Source organism: Lactuca saligna, chromosome 9 (genome assembly GCF_052625555.1).
Source record: "Lactuca saligna cultivar CGN05327 chromosome 9, ASM5262555v1, whole genome shotgun sequence".
Classification (NCBI taxonomy): domain Eukaryota; kingdom Viridiplantae; phylum Streptophyta; class Magnoliopsida; order Asterales; family Asteraceae; genus Lactuca; species Lactuca saligna.
Window position 1 is genome coordinate 120,412,479 of NC_136425.1, and position 15,664 is coordinate 120,428,142.

The 15,664-nt window shown below is 33.0% G+C and overlaps 2 protein-coding genes across 3 annotated transcripts; one reads left to right on the forward strand and one right to left on the reverse strand.

Annotated features, from left to right (window-relative positions):
* The first annotated feature begins 490 nt into the window (after positions 1-490).
* CVP2 (DNAse I-like superfamily protein) lies at positions 491-4,396 on the forward strand. 2 transcript variants are annotated; one of them, XR_013665954.1, is made up of 11 exons: positions 491-959; positions 1,059-1,146; positions 1,340-1,408; positions 1,510-1,594; positions 1,692-1,796; positions 1,960-2,734; positions 2,853-3,046; positions 3,161-3,269; positions 3,352-3,500; positions 3,658-4,068; positions 4,166-4,396. XR_013665954.1 is itself a non-coding variant. In XM_078974064.1 (10 exons), exons 1-10 carry the CDS (start codon positions 930-932, stop codon positions 3,878-3,880), a joined length of 1,827 nt encoding a protein of 608 aa, XP_078830190.1. In that variant the 5' UTR covers positions 491-929; the 3' UTR covers positions 3,881-4,396. The 2 variants fall into 2 exon arrangements, 1 of the variants encoding a protein (XP_078830190.1); XM_078974064.1 differs by having other exon boundaries at positions 3,658-4,396.
* Positions 4,397-14,755: 10,359 nt separating this feature from the next.
* On the reverse strand, positions 14,756-15,100 carry LOC145016672 (putative mitochondrial protein AtMg00300). The gene has a single exon (XM_078974912.1). It carries the CDS (start codon positions 15,098-15,100, stop codon positions 14,756-14,758), a length of 345 nt encoding a protein of 114 aa, XP_078831038.1.
* Positions 15,101-15,664: the final 564 nt, after the last annotated feature.

Here is a 15,664-nt window from a genome sequence, read left to right on the forward strand (position 1 = left end):
AATAGTTTTACATGAATTACCGAATCCGAATACTTTCCGGTACTCTCGAGTACTCACTACTCAGTAATCGGCCGTACAGAATAACGAGTTCTACAACTTTGATGTGGTTATCAATTTCAAATAACGTTTATTTGGATGAAGTGATAAATAGTAGTTCAGGGATTGCAAAACCATTTTACAACAATGATTAGTTCATTAAAGAATGAAGAGTAATCCGTACAAAAATAATAATATGCATTCGTCTTTTGAATGATAATAACATTTTACTATATGTATCAATCATTGATTTTTATCTTTAGGATAAATAGTAGGAATAGGAGCATATATTTAAAATAGGGTAGGAATCCGATATGGATTACAATAGTAGTCCTTCATCTCCTTTATCTTTATTCATGTTGCTTTTGCTTTGTTTGAACAGCAGGTAGAGAGGGAAATGACCCTATTTATCGGGCAGCTGTTCTGGTCAGTTGACCAACAAGTTTTCATTCTTTCGATTCCATTGCTGCCCTGCCCCACCACCATTCCGGGCCGGCCCTTGGGTTTTGAAAGAAAAGTCGTAATCGTCTCGATAAAGAAAAAGACCACTGAGACATGAGTGCACTTTATTCCGTTCAAAACCGATACAGCCTCTGCTGCAGACAACGAGGGTCTGTCTGGAGCAGAAAGACAAACGCACCCTCTTTACCTTCTCTCTTCGATTTTTGTCTCTCTTCTTACACTTTAATCTTTGCGACATTGCCCTGTTCTTAAAGAAACCTCAGAATCAATCTAATCTCACTTACAATCATCTTTCTTTAACTAATCTCTCTGGGTTTCTGTCTTTCGTCTTCTACTACCGGAAATTCGATCAACATTGTTGATAGGATAGCTGTTTGTGTTCTTGGTGCTTTCGAGTAGACTACAGTCGTATGAAGTGGTAGCAAGGAAGAATGATAGATGAAAATGCCAAAAAGGGCAAGGTCTTATTTTGTTTTCCCAACTCACTCTCGCACTTCTTTACGTCGTTGTCCTTTCAGGATGATTTACCAAATGATGATTTGTTTTTCTCTTTGATACAGTTCTCTTGGTCAAAGTCATTGGTTCGAAAGTGGTTCAGTATCAAGAGCAAATCCGAGGAATTTCAGACCGATAAAGGTGTTTATGGAGGTGGGTATCTGCTGAATCTTCATTTCCGGCTCTCAAGTTACAAGATGGTGCTATATTATTGGTTTAATACACATACAGTCAAACGTCATCAATTTTGTTTTCTTCTGCCCACCAACTGTTTGTGTTTTAGTCTCATCGAGATTTCATCTTTGTCAAATTTATAATTTAAGCATCGTCCTGTGTAAAACTATAGGTGGTGATGGCGAATGGAGGAATACTTTTTCTCAACGGGAGCCACCAGCTATCAAGAAAACTAAAACTGGTACCCACTCTGAACCATAAATGATAAAACCATCAAATTAATTTAATCTCAAACTATATTTCTGTGATTGATTTATTTCCACAATTGACATGTATGTACAGAGAAATCAAGCAAGAGTACTGAGCGTCCCAGGCGGAGTAGAGTTTATCTTGATCACCCTCAGATTATAAACGTTCATAACTACAGGTTTGTCTGGTCCTTCTGCTTAAAAAAAATAGTTTAACATTATTTTGATTCCTGAATGATAAAGTAACAATAATTATTGTGTTCAATTTCTGTCCAGTATTTTTGCAGCTACATGGAATGTCGGTGGAAAATCCCCTTCTAGTAATATGAATCTTGATGACTGGTTACATGCTGCTCCACCTGCAGATATTTATGTCCTTGGGTATGTCATCTTTTTATTTGTTTTCCTACGCTTGTGGTCCAAGCAGTCTGTTGTGTACCTGATTGGGCTGGTTGTTTATCGGGTTCTTTACGTCAGCTAAACAACAGACTTTTGTGTACCTGATTTACATTTGAATTGACATTTTGATAATATATGGTTTCAGATTTCAAGAAGTAGTCCCCTTGAATGCGGCTAATATTCTCGGAGCGGAAGACAACGGCCCTGCAAAAAAATGGCTAACCCTAATACGTAGGACACTGAACAATCGGCCGGGTACAAGTGGTGGAAGTGGTTGCTACACTCCTTCACCGATCCCCGATCCAGTCGCTGAATACGATGCTGATTTCGAAGGCTCGTCAAGACAAAAAACATCTTCTTTATTTCACCGAAAGTCATTTCAAGCACCTCGAAGCTGGAGAACCGAAAACGACTCGTCGATGCCACAAGCGCGGCTCGATAGGCGATACAGTGTTTGTGATCGGGCCATCTTTGGTCATCGGCCTAGTGACTATTCTTCAAGTCATAGACCAAGTGATTATTCCTCTTCGGGTGGTCATAGGCCAAGTGACTATTCCTCTAGTCGGAGGCCTAGTGATTATAGGCCAAGTGATTATAGGCCGAGTGACTATTCGTCTGGGAATCGGCCTAGTGATTACTCATCGTGGGGTCAAAGACCGAGTGATTGTTCAAGGTGGGGCTCATCGGATGATGATTATGGACCCATGGAAGATTCACCCACCACAAATTCTTTCTCACCTGCTTCAGTCATGGAAGATGGATCTAGGTGGCCTAGCCACTCTAGGTATTGTTTGGTTGCTAGTAAACAAATGGTTGGTGTTTTTCTCACTGTTTGGGTGAAGAATGATTTGAGGGAGCACATTCGGAACATGAAAGTGTCTTGTGTTGGTAGAGGATTGATGGGGTACCTTGGGAATAAGGTAAATACTTACCCGGATTTGCTAGACACTCTCCCATCTGTCTGTATATATGTTGGAAAAAACAGTTAAATAAGAGATATTGTATGTATATTAAGAAAACATTTCCTTGGTTTTGCAGGGATCTGTTTCTGTGAGTATGTTGTTGCATCAAACAAGCTTTTGCTTTGTATGTAGTCATTTGACTTCCGGACAGAAGGAAGGTGATGAGCTAAGAAGGAACTCTGATTTTATGGAAATCATTAAGAAAACAAGGTTTCCACGTGTTCAAGGCACACATGATGACAAATCCCCAGAAACGATAGTGGAACACGAGTAAGATTAATTGCCGGTTTTGTTAACTTAATCCTACGTTAAACCAAATTGCATAAATGATGGTATATAGCATTTTTTTGGTCTGATTATATGATCTTTTGTTCATTGATCTAGTCGAATTATCTGGCTCGGGGATCTCAATTACCGAATTGCCCTCTCTTATCGGTCAGCTAAGGCGCTTGTTGAGATGCAAAACTGGAGAGCATTGCTGGAGAAAGATCAGGTATACCATTTACTTTCAAGATAAATTTATCCAGTGACAAACAGCATTTTCTTGGGCTAAATATTTTTTTTTCTTTGAAAAGCTGCGGATCGAGCAAAGAAGGGGCCGTGTATTCCAGGGATGGAACGAAGGGAAAATCTACTTTCCACCAACGTATAAATACCTAACTAACTCAGACAGATATACCGGGGATAGTTTGCACCATAAGGAGAAAAGACGAACGCCTGCATGGTAACATTCATATTCACTAGTATGAAATATATATATATATATATATATATATATATATATATATATATATATATAATTAAAATAGAGAGAAAACACTTTTTTTTTTTTTTTTTTTTTTTTTTTTTTTTTTTTTTTAAATCTATTGTAATATTTGCAGGTGTGATAGGATTTTATGGTATGGGGGAGGTCTTCATCAATTATCATATGTGCGTGGTGAATCTAGGTTTTCGGATCATAGACCAGTTTACAGCTTATTCTGGGCTGAAGTTGAATCGGTTCAAAGCCGTTTTCGAAGAAGCATGAGCTACTCCAGCTCTAGAATTGATGGGGAAACCATTTTGCCATATTCCCATGGCTATACAGAACTCTGCTTCTTCTGACAACAAACACTACAGTCTCAACATCTACAGTGTGTGAAAGTTTAGATTCCAATATAGATTTGGCTTCTTGTGACAAGAATCACTACTGGGCTTTTATGCCAACTAACTACTTTCCTTGTGGCTGTGAACCTGATTTATATCTTACAAGATGCTAAGAGAGGTTGCTTGAAGAATTACTATTGAAAAAGGTATAAAAAGAACATTAAATGGACCAAAACCCGTTATTAAAAAAATACTCCTCACATCTGGTTTTATCCTTTGCTAACAAACCAGACCCATTTGCAGTTGGATGGAATGGTCAAAGATGGGAAAGATGAAGATTATTTTATTCAAGATTCTTTACTGTGAGGAAATGTGAATGATAGATGTTCAAAATAACAATTCTTGCTTTTGTAGGTTTTTTCTTTATTAAATTATATAGAAAATCAAAGGACTGAATTAGGAATATGATCAATGTATACTCCAATCACCGAAAGAATATGCAGTAAATATTAAATCTTATTCATTACTGGAAAAGTTGGTCTCACGTCTACTGTTATTGTCTGCTTTTGCTTTTTCTGTGGGAGATGGGAAAGCAGGAATTCATACAAAAAGAGACATTATCTGGGGCATGCCAGGTAAATTGGGTGGGAAGCGATATCACATTTTATATATATATATATATATATATATATATATATATATATATATATATATATATATATATATATATATATATATATATATATATATATATATATATATATATATAGGTTCAGGTTCATTTGAGACCATTCTAATTTTGTGAGACCGTGAGATCAAATCTAAAAATAATTTTAAAATGCAAAATAAATGGAAAAATCCAAAAATTCTTTTTTTAAATATTATTTTCGGAACTTGAATTAACTAAAAAAAATAAAAAAAATTCCTTTTTTTTTTTTTTTAAAAATACGTGAAATATTCTAAATAGAATATTACACTGAAATATTCTAAAAAATAATTTTAAAATGCAAAATAAATGGAAAAATCTAAAAATTCTTTTTTTAAATATTATTTTCGGAACTTGAATTAACTAAAAAAAATAAAAAAAAAATTCTATTTTTTTTTGAAAAATACGTGAAATATTGTAAATAGAATATTACACTGTACATATTCTAAAAATAATTTTAAAATGCAAAATAAATGGAAAAATCAAAAAATTCTTTTTTTAAATATTATTTTCGGAACATGAATTAACTAAAAAAAAATAAATAAAAAAAATAAAAAAATGCGTCTCACGGTCTCACAAGTCTCACAAAATATAGGTGGTCTCAAATGAACCTAACCTTATATATATATATATATATATATATATATATATATATATATATATATATATATATATATATATATATATATATGTTTCTAACAACTATTGTATGTATGTATGCACCGATGAGAATTGAGAAAATAATAAATAATTAAATAAATCAATTAAGGGTATTATCGTAATCTTTGCATGTTTAATTATGGTAATTCATTAACTTTCTAAAACCTAGTTTTCTCCCTTCTTTATCTTCAAACATTTGGCCTCAAAAATCTGTAACCTAATCTCAAAATCATCGACCATCCTCAATCCTTATCGTCTCCAGCCTTATTTGACGAATACTCTTCTTCTCTTTCACTGATTCTCGCTTTGTTCAAAACTCTACCACTCTTTATCAGCAAATATTGCGTACATTTTTTTATCAAGAGATAAGCACATGGATCGGGACTGAATGTCACATAGATCAAGATACAAGCTTTGCACACCGTTCATCTAATGACTCGATCAACGGATTGCCTTCATAGCCGACTAGTATCATCCTCATGGATTCAAATTATGAACAAATCTAAAAACCCTAACGTAGGTCACATCGCCTCCATGATTTGATGTGATCCTTTGTCAATCTTATTCTTCAGTAAGTATTGACTATGTCAAAGAAATTAAAATTCTCATGGCTACAAGCTTCAACCAAATATCATCTTTTTTTTACCATTCAATGGTCTTTGGTCCAAAATCGTAGTACCAGGTAAATTTTTTGAAAAGAACAACTTAATTTTTTAATTTTTGTTCGTCTTTGCATTTGAAAAAGTCTAAATTGGTGTTCATATTTCTAAATCGATATTGCAAATGTGTGTTTGTTTCTTGAATTCATGACTGGGAATGGATGCAGATGTGTGTTGATGATTCAATCACAACTCTTGAATTCTGTATTCAATCATAACTCTTGAGTTCTGTATTCAATCACAACTTTGAATTCTATAATGTATTCCATTAGAATTTATTTATATAAATGTATTATGTTAGAATGTTTGAGAATAATTGTTAACAACAAGTATATTTGTTTAACCGATAATGAATTTGTGATACTTCATGGTTGACTTTATAGTCTCTACTATATTATGTCAGAATTTATAGTTTTTATTTTCTACTATATTATGTCAAACTTTATAGTCTTTAATACATTTTGTCAGAATTTATAGTTTTTATTCTCTTAGAATGCATTAAATTTTTTAATTTTTGAAACTTGATTATGTTTTCTTTGTGGATTTAGGTTTTGAAGAGGCTAACATTGATGTGGAGAAGGAAAGAAATATAGAGAACGAGGGTGTATTATATCAGAATGTGATATGCTACAATGTATAAAGTGTTGCTTAAAAATAATATTCTCTCATAATAGATTAGTGTTTTTGTTAGATTTTGATGTTTTTATTTCTTTTTTCTTTCAAAATGTTGTTATTATTCAATGAATCACAATCATACAATGTAATTATTTTGTATATTATTAGTTCAAGAATTGATTTTGTGTAGTCTTTTCAAAATGTATTTACTAGTTTATGGTTAGCATTCTGTCATTCTGGTAGAATGAAATCGAAAAATATATTTACTAGTTTATGGTTAACATTCTATCATTCTGACATAATAAAATCGGATTTTTAATTTTGAATTAATTTAAAATATTCAGATTTTTATAAATAAAGGAATTAATTATCGCTAAAAATCCAAAATTTTCCTTTTTTAATATAGGTTAATTGACTAAAATGCCCTTATACTGAAATTTGTGTGATTATATGGTACATGTTATCCTATTGTACTATCATAGACCATCAGATCATGGCATTTGATTATATTTCATCCAATGGTCCAGATCTGTGCATTCTGACACACACACACACACACATATATATATATATATATATATATATATATATATATATATATATATATATATATATATATATATATATATATATATATATATATATATAGAAAGAGAGAGAGTGAGCTAGGATCATATAAAACCATCAAATATTGTATGAATGTATGACCAATTATAGACAAATCATTATATAAAGATATAATAATAACTTTAACAATAAATAATTATGGTAAATAAATGAATCAATTAATAAGCCATTAAAATAGGCATACTTGGATGAAACGTTATAAAAAAATAGATAATAAATAAATATATAGTGTATAAGGGAAATAGTCAAAGATAAACAAATTCTTATGAAAGCGTATAACCATTTTGAGCCATAAGATGGTCAATCAGGGATAAACGTACAAATTTATAACACAAAAAGTTGTTAGTTTAACGATTTGTATATTCACTTTTAAAACATTGATCAAAGGTAAAATTAAATATCAAAAATGACCAAATAAATGGGTATCACTATCACCATTTTGTTAGTGATCTTAAAATGATTATAAATTTTGCATTAAGCACCATTATAAATGCAAAATCATTATTCGACAAAAAACCTTCAAAAAACAGGAGATATAAGAAAAATCATATACTTTTTAAAACTAATTTGTTGATTTTACCCTCCAATAATTTACAAGTCTAATATGTCATTGTATAATTTCACCATATATATAATCATTTTATATATTTAAGATCATATATAGATGTATTTGTGTTGACTGAATAAAAAAACAAAGCAATAATTTGTAGCTTTATGACCGAATTACGTTTTATGTCCTCATTTATACAATTTTTTTAGAATGTTCATTCTTTAATATCTTCATTCCTACAAAAAAAAAAAAAAAAAGGTTGACTTCAAGTAAGCTCAATCTTTTAGAATTTTAGTTGTTTCATAATGACCAATCTAGATTTATGAAGTGTATAATTGGAAATGTAGTTTTTTTTTTGTATTATAATTTTTTTCTTATTAAAAATATATAGTCTTGGTACCAAATGTTGTAACTTTTTTCTTTCTTGTTTATAAGAGAAAAATAAAAATTTTAATTGAATAATTTATTGGTTAACGTGAAAAGGTAAAGATAAAGACATGGAAAAACATCAAAAACAAATAAAATTTCTTCAAGAACAATTACATATTCTTAAGAAATAGCAGTATATAGTATAAATATTGTGTGTATTCTTTAAGAATGATTATAGATTCTTAAAGAATATTAGTTGATATTATAAATTGTGCATATTCTTTAAGAATGATTACATATTCCTAAAGAATACAATATATAAGTTGGTGTATATTTCTTAAAAATATTGTAATATTTTTTATTTATGTTATAAAAAAAAATGTTATTTTATGTTATAAGAATAATTCTTTTTTTAATTATATATATTTTCTTAAAGAATTTTAATTGTAAAAAAATCTTAGAATGAAATTGTATTCTTTAAGAATGAAAGATTGAAAATATATGTTCATATATGTTTCGTTTCGTCGTATTCTAAAAACATCTTTTATTTGAATGTATTAAATAAAATATAATATTTGATTTGATCTTTATTAATTAATTTGACTTAATTAGTTGCCTAATATATAAGTAATTTTTATTTCTCTCTCTTCATAAAATTTAATATTTTCCTTTATAATTAATTAAGTGTAATTATAGAGTAAATGTTAGTCCATTAGAACATGTATCCTAATATCATATCCTTTCATTTTTTTTTTAATCTACAGGCTAGAACTTAGTCACACAAGTCACACATTCATACAATACTTCTGATTCATATTTAATCCTATATATATATATATATATATATATATATATATATATATATATATATATATATATATATATATAGGTTCATATGTGGATAAAGATTTATTGTATGGATGTAGGAACCAATAGAAATTTAAGAATACTTAAATAATTAATAAAACTTATAAGGGTAAATATGTAATATTACATACAATATGTATGGTATTTCCCTTAAATCGTGGATTAGGATCTCCATAAATAATTCCATCATTCACCTTCTATAACCCTAATATGGCCGATTCCTATACCACCACCACCAGTCATCTCCATTATTATTTTTTTGTCGATCTTGTACATCAACGTCAATTTCAAGAAGGACACATCAGTTAATTGTTTGAAGAAATGAATACCAAAATACTGAAGGTACTTTTTCTTGTTCTTCTAAATAATATGAGTTGTTGGGGGATCGATCGTATCATGTGAAAGTATTATGTGATTGATCAAATGCTTCTTATTGTTGGATTAGTATCTAAGTCCATAACTATTTTGGTATGTACTTGACCCGATTGTGAGCATGGTCCTTTTGCGTTGTCTTCACCAAAGCAACTTGATAGGATGATTTATGGTGAAAGAGTTTAATTATGATTTATTAATATATTATGTGAATAATATATTAAAATAGAAATCATATTATTTAATTAATATTAGTCAAGAATTAATTTTGTGGCTAAAAGAGATTAATTAAACTTGGGGGACTAATATTATAATTATAAGATAATTGCATTGTGGGCTATGGATTCCTATTGGAAAGAGGATTGGACGAAATCTATGGGAAGCCCGTATGGATTTCGCCCAAGGGCTTTCTAAAGGGACTTCATGAGTTGCTTAAGGCCTAAGTAGAGAATTAGGGTTGCCCCTCAAAACCCTAGCAGCCCACACAAGTATAAAAGGAACCCTAGGGCACCCAAAAACGTGGCTAAGCATTCCTTGGAGTTTCTTGGATGTTTTTGGTGCCTCATTCTTCTCTCCTAAGCCTCCCTCTTGCTCTTGGTGTTTGTGAGCCATTAGAGTTGTGGCACTTGTAACACTAAGCTTTCAGAAGTGAAAGAAGGAATAGATTGTTATTGCTACATAACAAATCAAAGGTAAGATCTAAACCCTAATTCATATGTTAAATCGTTTATTGTATGCTAGATCTAGGGTTTATGGTTTTGGATGATTATTGCATGTTCATTAAACAAACTAGATCCAAAGCTTTAGGGTTTGCATGTACATCATAGGATTAATGTAGTGCTCAAAACCCATCAATTACATCCACTAATGATTTATTTATTGTTTTTATATTTTTTTTATCGTTCATTCATATTCGGTGGTTACTTTATTGTTTACCTTTTTAACTTTTTTATTATTTACGAAAATAGGTTATAAGTCTTTGTGAATTGTTTATTGTTTGGTAAAGTACGAATGTTGTTTAAAAGGATTTCATATTATGAAGTATCAGTTCAAAAGTTATCTAGTTCAATCGCAAGTTTTGTGTAATTATGATTGGATAATACTTGTATTTACACCAACCTTCACAAAGAGAACTGTTGTGATTCAACATTTTACTCTTAAATTTTTTTTTTCATTTTTTTTATTTCAATAAACATAAATTATTTTTGAGTTTAACATAGATCTAAAGCATGTTCAGTTTTGATTATTGCAATATTCAATTTCACAAGTTTATCGTTTCATTTTCATTTTTATAACTTTGATTAAAAAGTATTGGTTTTGACATTTAATTAAGTGACTTTAGAATTTTAATTCGGTTTTAGGTTTTGATTAAGAAATATTCATTCTAACATTATCACATTCTAATAGAATTTCATTCTCATTGTAATACTTTTTACAATCTTTCACAATTTTAGGGTTCAATAGCAGCATTCTTTCAGAATCGTGGGGTTATCTTATAAAAGCAGCAACATTCAAGGAGGAATCTAGCAGAATGCATTCTCAAAATTTATATTTGTTTTGTATTGTCAATAATTGCATTCATTTTCTTAAGAATGATTGATATCATTCAGAGAATGAATGAAATTTAGTTTTATTCTTTAAGAATATATTTGTATTTTTCATGTTTGATGTAATTAATTTAAGAACATGTATTGTTTTTTGCAAGAATGAATATTTTGTTTGCCTTTTTTTATCAATTTCCTAACCTTCTTCCTTCAGTATAAAAAATAAATGAATCAAATTCTTAAAGAATAAATTAAGGTGTCATTCTAAAAGAATAAATATTTTTTTTGAAAAACACATTGTTTGGAGACTACATATATATATATATACATATATATATATATATATATATATATATATATATATATATATATATATATATATATCGGATAAACGGACAATATATTGTGCCGCAACCCCTTTTTTGATAGCAAAACTAATTTTTTGAAAACCACATTGTTTGGAAGTAAAGCGGATAACTAGCAAAACCAAAAGCACATAAGACACAATATTTACGTGGTTCGGTCAAGGTGACCTACATCGACGGGCAGGAGGGGAGTATTCTTTATTTCAGAGCTCTCAACACAGAGGTTACAAGTACAATTACACAGAGATTCGCCTATCACTCTAGAATTCAAGATATTAAATGACCTAACATGCATCCCTATTTATACTTGAGGGATCGGACCTAAAACCCTAATGGGCCAAGCCCATTGTCCTATAGGCCCATAAGGGTGTTAACCAATCACAATCTGCCATGCAACATCTTCTGGAACATTCTTGAGCATTATCATCTTCTAGGCATACTTGGATCAACATGGCAAAACAAAGGAATTAATATGGCGCATCATGTACCAAGATGGTTCATGATGGCGGAATAGCTTTTTCATGGCGCAACAACAACCCTAATTGGCGCAACAGGGATCTAAATGGCGTAAGAGCATCAAGTATGGCGCACAACATCAATCTTGGAGCAACAACATCACCATGAGCAACATGCACATGCATGGATCAACAAGACAAAAAGATGGCTCAAGAGGAGAACAAGATGGTGCAAGAGCATCCCTCTCGACCCATCTCTTCATCATATGGCGCAACAAGGACCCCTTGTTGCTCCATATCCCTTCCAAGTGCTCCAAACTGCTTCCAGGTGCTCCAAACCCCCTTAAACACGATCCATTCCTTTAGCACTTGATCAGTTCCTTTCTATGATGACCCATTCCTCTCTTAGAAGATTCGTTCCTTTGTCACATGCTCCATGAACCCCAAGTGCTCCATTGAGGTCCAAGTGCTCATAATGCTTCATAAACATGATCCAAATGCTCGAGTTACATTTAATAATCTCCACCTTGACTTGAGAATCCTCTGAACGCCACCTCGAACAAGAACTTCCTCTCCCTTCCTATCATTCGTTCACGAAGGGACCTACCTCTTGCAAACATCAACCAAGTCCAAGCAAAGAATAACTTTGTCAACATATCTACTGGGTTAACCTTGGTATCAATCTTCAGTATTGAAAACTTTTCTCCTTCTAGAATATCCCAAATAAAATTCAGCCTGACATCAATGTGCTTCGTCGTCTCATGATACACAATATTCTTTACAAGACTCAAAGCACTTTGACTGTCACAATACAAGACATGCTTCTCCACCTTCAGACCAAGACTCTAAATAAGCCCTTGCAACTATATCTCATCCTTTATTCCTTCCGTCATGTACATGTACTCGGATTCAGTTGTATACAAAGCAATGGTATCTTGTAACGTTGACTTCCAACTGATGGCACACCCGGATTAAGTGAATATGTAGCACATCCGGGATGTACGCTTCAACAAGTCATCACCATAATCAGAGTTAGCATATCCCACCAAGTCACTCTTCATATTTTCTCCATACACCAGGAAAACATCCATCGTTCCCTTCAAGTATCACACGACCCACTTTACAACTTCCCAATGAGTCTTCCCTAGATTACTCATAAACCTGCTAACCACAGTAACTACATGATCCAAATTAGGTCTGGTACAAACCATAGCATACATGAGACTTCCAATAGCACTAGAGTATGGAACCTTGCTCATGTACTTCCTTTCTTCATTAGTAGTGGGTATAGTGCTTGGACCAAGTTTAAAGTGAGCCTCCAAAGGAGTTCCAACTGGCTTGGACTGATCACAATTGAAGGATTGCATAACTTTCTCAATGTACTTCTGTTGAGAAATACACAACCTCCCTGCTTTTGTATCCCTTTGTATCTCCATCCCCAATATCTTCTTTGCTTCTCCCAAATGCTTCATCTCAAACTCATTCTTTAGGGTTGCTTTCAAGTCATTTATTCCAGCCATATCTTTGGCTGCGATGAGCATATCATCAACATATAGCAACAAATATATGTAGGAATCTGGTGACAATTCCTTAGAGTAAACACAATTGTCAAACTGTTTCCGAGTGTAGCCATTCGAGATCATGAATTAATAAAATCCTTGTACCATTGTCGTGGAGACTGCTTCAAATCATACAAGGATTTCTTCAGCAAACATACATGGTCCTTCTTAGCATCAAGGAACCCTTCTGGTTGGGACATATAAATATTATATTCTAAATTTCCATGAAGAAATGCAGTTTTCACATCAAGTTGTTCAAGCTACATATCAAATGCACTCAACATGGCTAAAAGAACTCAAATTGTCTTGTGCTTCACGGCTGGTGAGAACACCTCGTGATAATCAGTTGCTTCTTTCTGAGAGAACCCTTTTGCCACCAACCTTGCCTTAAACCTAGCAGGTTCAACTCCTGGTATCCCTTCCTTCTTCTTAAAGATCCACTTGCATCCTACTGGCTTGGCTTCCTTTGGTAATGAAACAAGATCCCATGTTTCATTCTTCTCTAACGATTTCATTTCTTCATTTATGGCCATCAACCAATCATTTTATTATTTACTCACCATGACATCTTTATACGATTGAGGCTCTTGGGTGTCAATGTCTTCTCCAGTTGCTAAGGCAAAAGGAATGGAGTCAAGTTCACCTGAATTTACAAATCCCACATATATGTCAGGTTGTCGAATAACCCTATTCATTCTTTTCCTTTCTATAGATTCAAACCCATCATATTTTACGGCATGAGCACCACGGGACAAAGATCCCATGTGTTGCTCTTGGATTTCATCTTGTCTAGGTTGTTCACTGTCGCCTTGCTCTTTGTCACTTATCACAACTATGTCTGGAGTTTGAGATGCAAACTTCACCTTCTGGCTAGCACCCTGATCTTTCTTCCTTACTTGACTTGTTTCACCTCCTCCTTGGTTACCCATGGCAGATTCATCAAAGGTTACATCTTTGCTCATGATAAATTTAGGAGTTCTTCCTTATTCTATACACCACAGTCGATAACCTTTTACTCATGTCACATATCCTAGAAATATGCACTTCATTTCCCTTGGCTCAAGTTTACCATCATTCACATGAGCATATGTGGGGCATCCAAATATACGTAAACCATAATAGTCAGAGGGTTTCCCGGACTATACCTCGTGAGGAGTCTTCAAGTCTATTGGAGTTGATGGTGATCTATTCACCAGATAGCATGCAGTGTTAACTGCTTCAGCCCAGAATTGCTTGGATAAGTTAGCATTATCCACATACACCTTGCACATTATATGAGTGTTTGGTTCATATGTTCTGACACTCCATTTTGATGTGGTGTGTGCAGTACAGTGCGGTGCCTCACTATACCTTCTGCCTTGTAGAAATTATCAAATGGAGCATTATATAATTCCAACCTATTGTCAGTCCTTAGAGTCTTGACCTGTTTTCCAGTCCTTTTCTCAACCATGGTCTACCAATCCTTGAACTTCCAAACACCTCATCCTTCGTCTTCAGAAATTACAACCAAACCTTCCTAGAATAGTCATCATTAAACGTCATGAATTATAAGCATCTACAGTGAGACTTCACTGGTGCAGGACCCCACAGATCTAAATGAACATACTCCAAGATTTCTTTGCTTGTGTGTTGACCGGTACCAAACTTCACTTTGATATGCTTTCCCTTGACACAAGCTTCACAAAAATTTATCTTTCCAGTAGCCTTTCCACCAAGCAGTCCTTGTTTACTTAGAACTGACATGCCCTTCTCACTCGTGTGCCCCAACCTACAATGCCACAACTCTGTCTTGTCATCAGCTTCATTCAAGGATTGGGAGATAGCCACCGTTCCTATAACCATACTTCCTTCTAGGATATAGATCCCTCCATTATTCATCTTCTTTTTCATTATAACAAGAGAGCCTTTGGTAACTTTGACCTAGTCACCTTCACCATCGTACCTCATCGCATTCTCAGCCAATGTGTCAAGAGAAATCGGATTCTTCCGAAGTTCTGGAACGTACCATCAATCTAATTTCATGACCATGCCATCATGCATCTTGATCTGCACCGTGTCACTACCTTTGATACTGCTCGCCCAATCATCACCCATATTGAATGCACCATCCCACTCTTTGAAGGAGTCGAACCAGTCACGATTATACGTCATGTGATAGGATGCTCCAAAATCCAAGACGTAAGCATTAGCGGAACTTGATGTACACACAGTCAGCACATCACCATTATCACCTTCATCTGAACTTTCCCGAACCACAACAATATTGTTATTGCTGATTTATTCACTCTTGGACTTCCCATTCTTCAGTTGTGGACAATTTCACTTGAAGTGCTCCTTATCCTTATAGTTATAACATTTCATGTTTAATGAACCTTTAGAATTCGATTTTGAACATGATATCCCTCTTTTTCCCTTTTCTATTCTTTTGTCCTCCCACTCCCTGCAAACAAACCG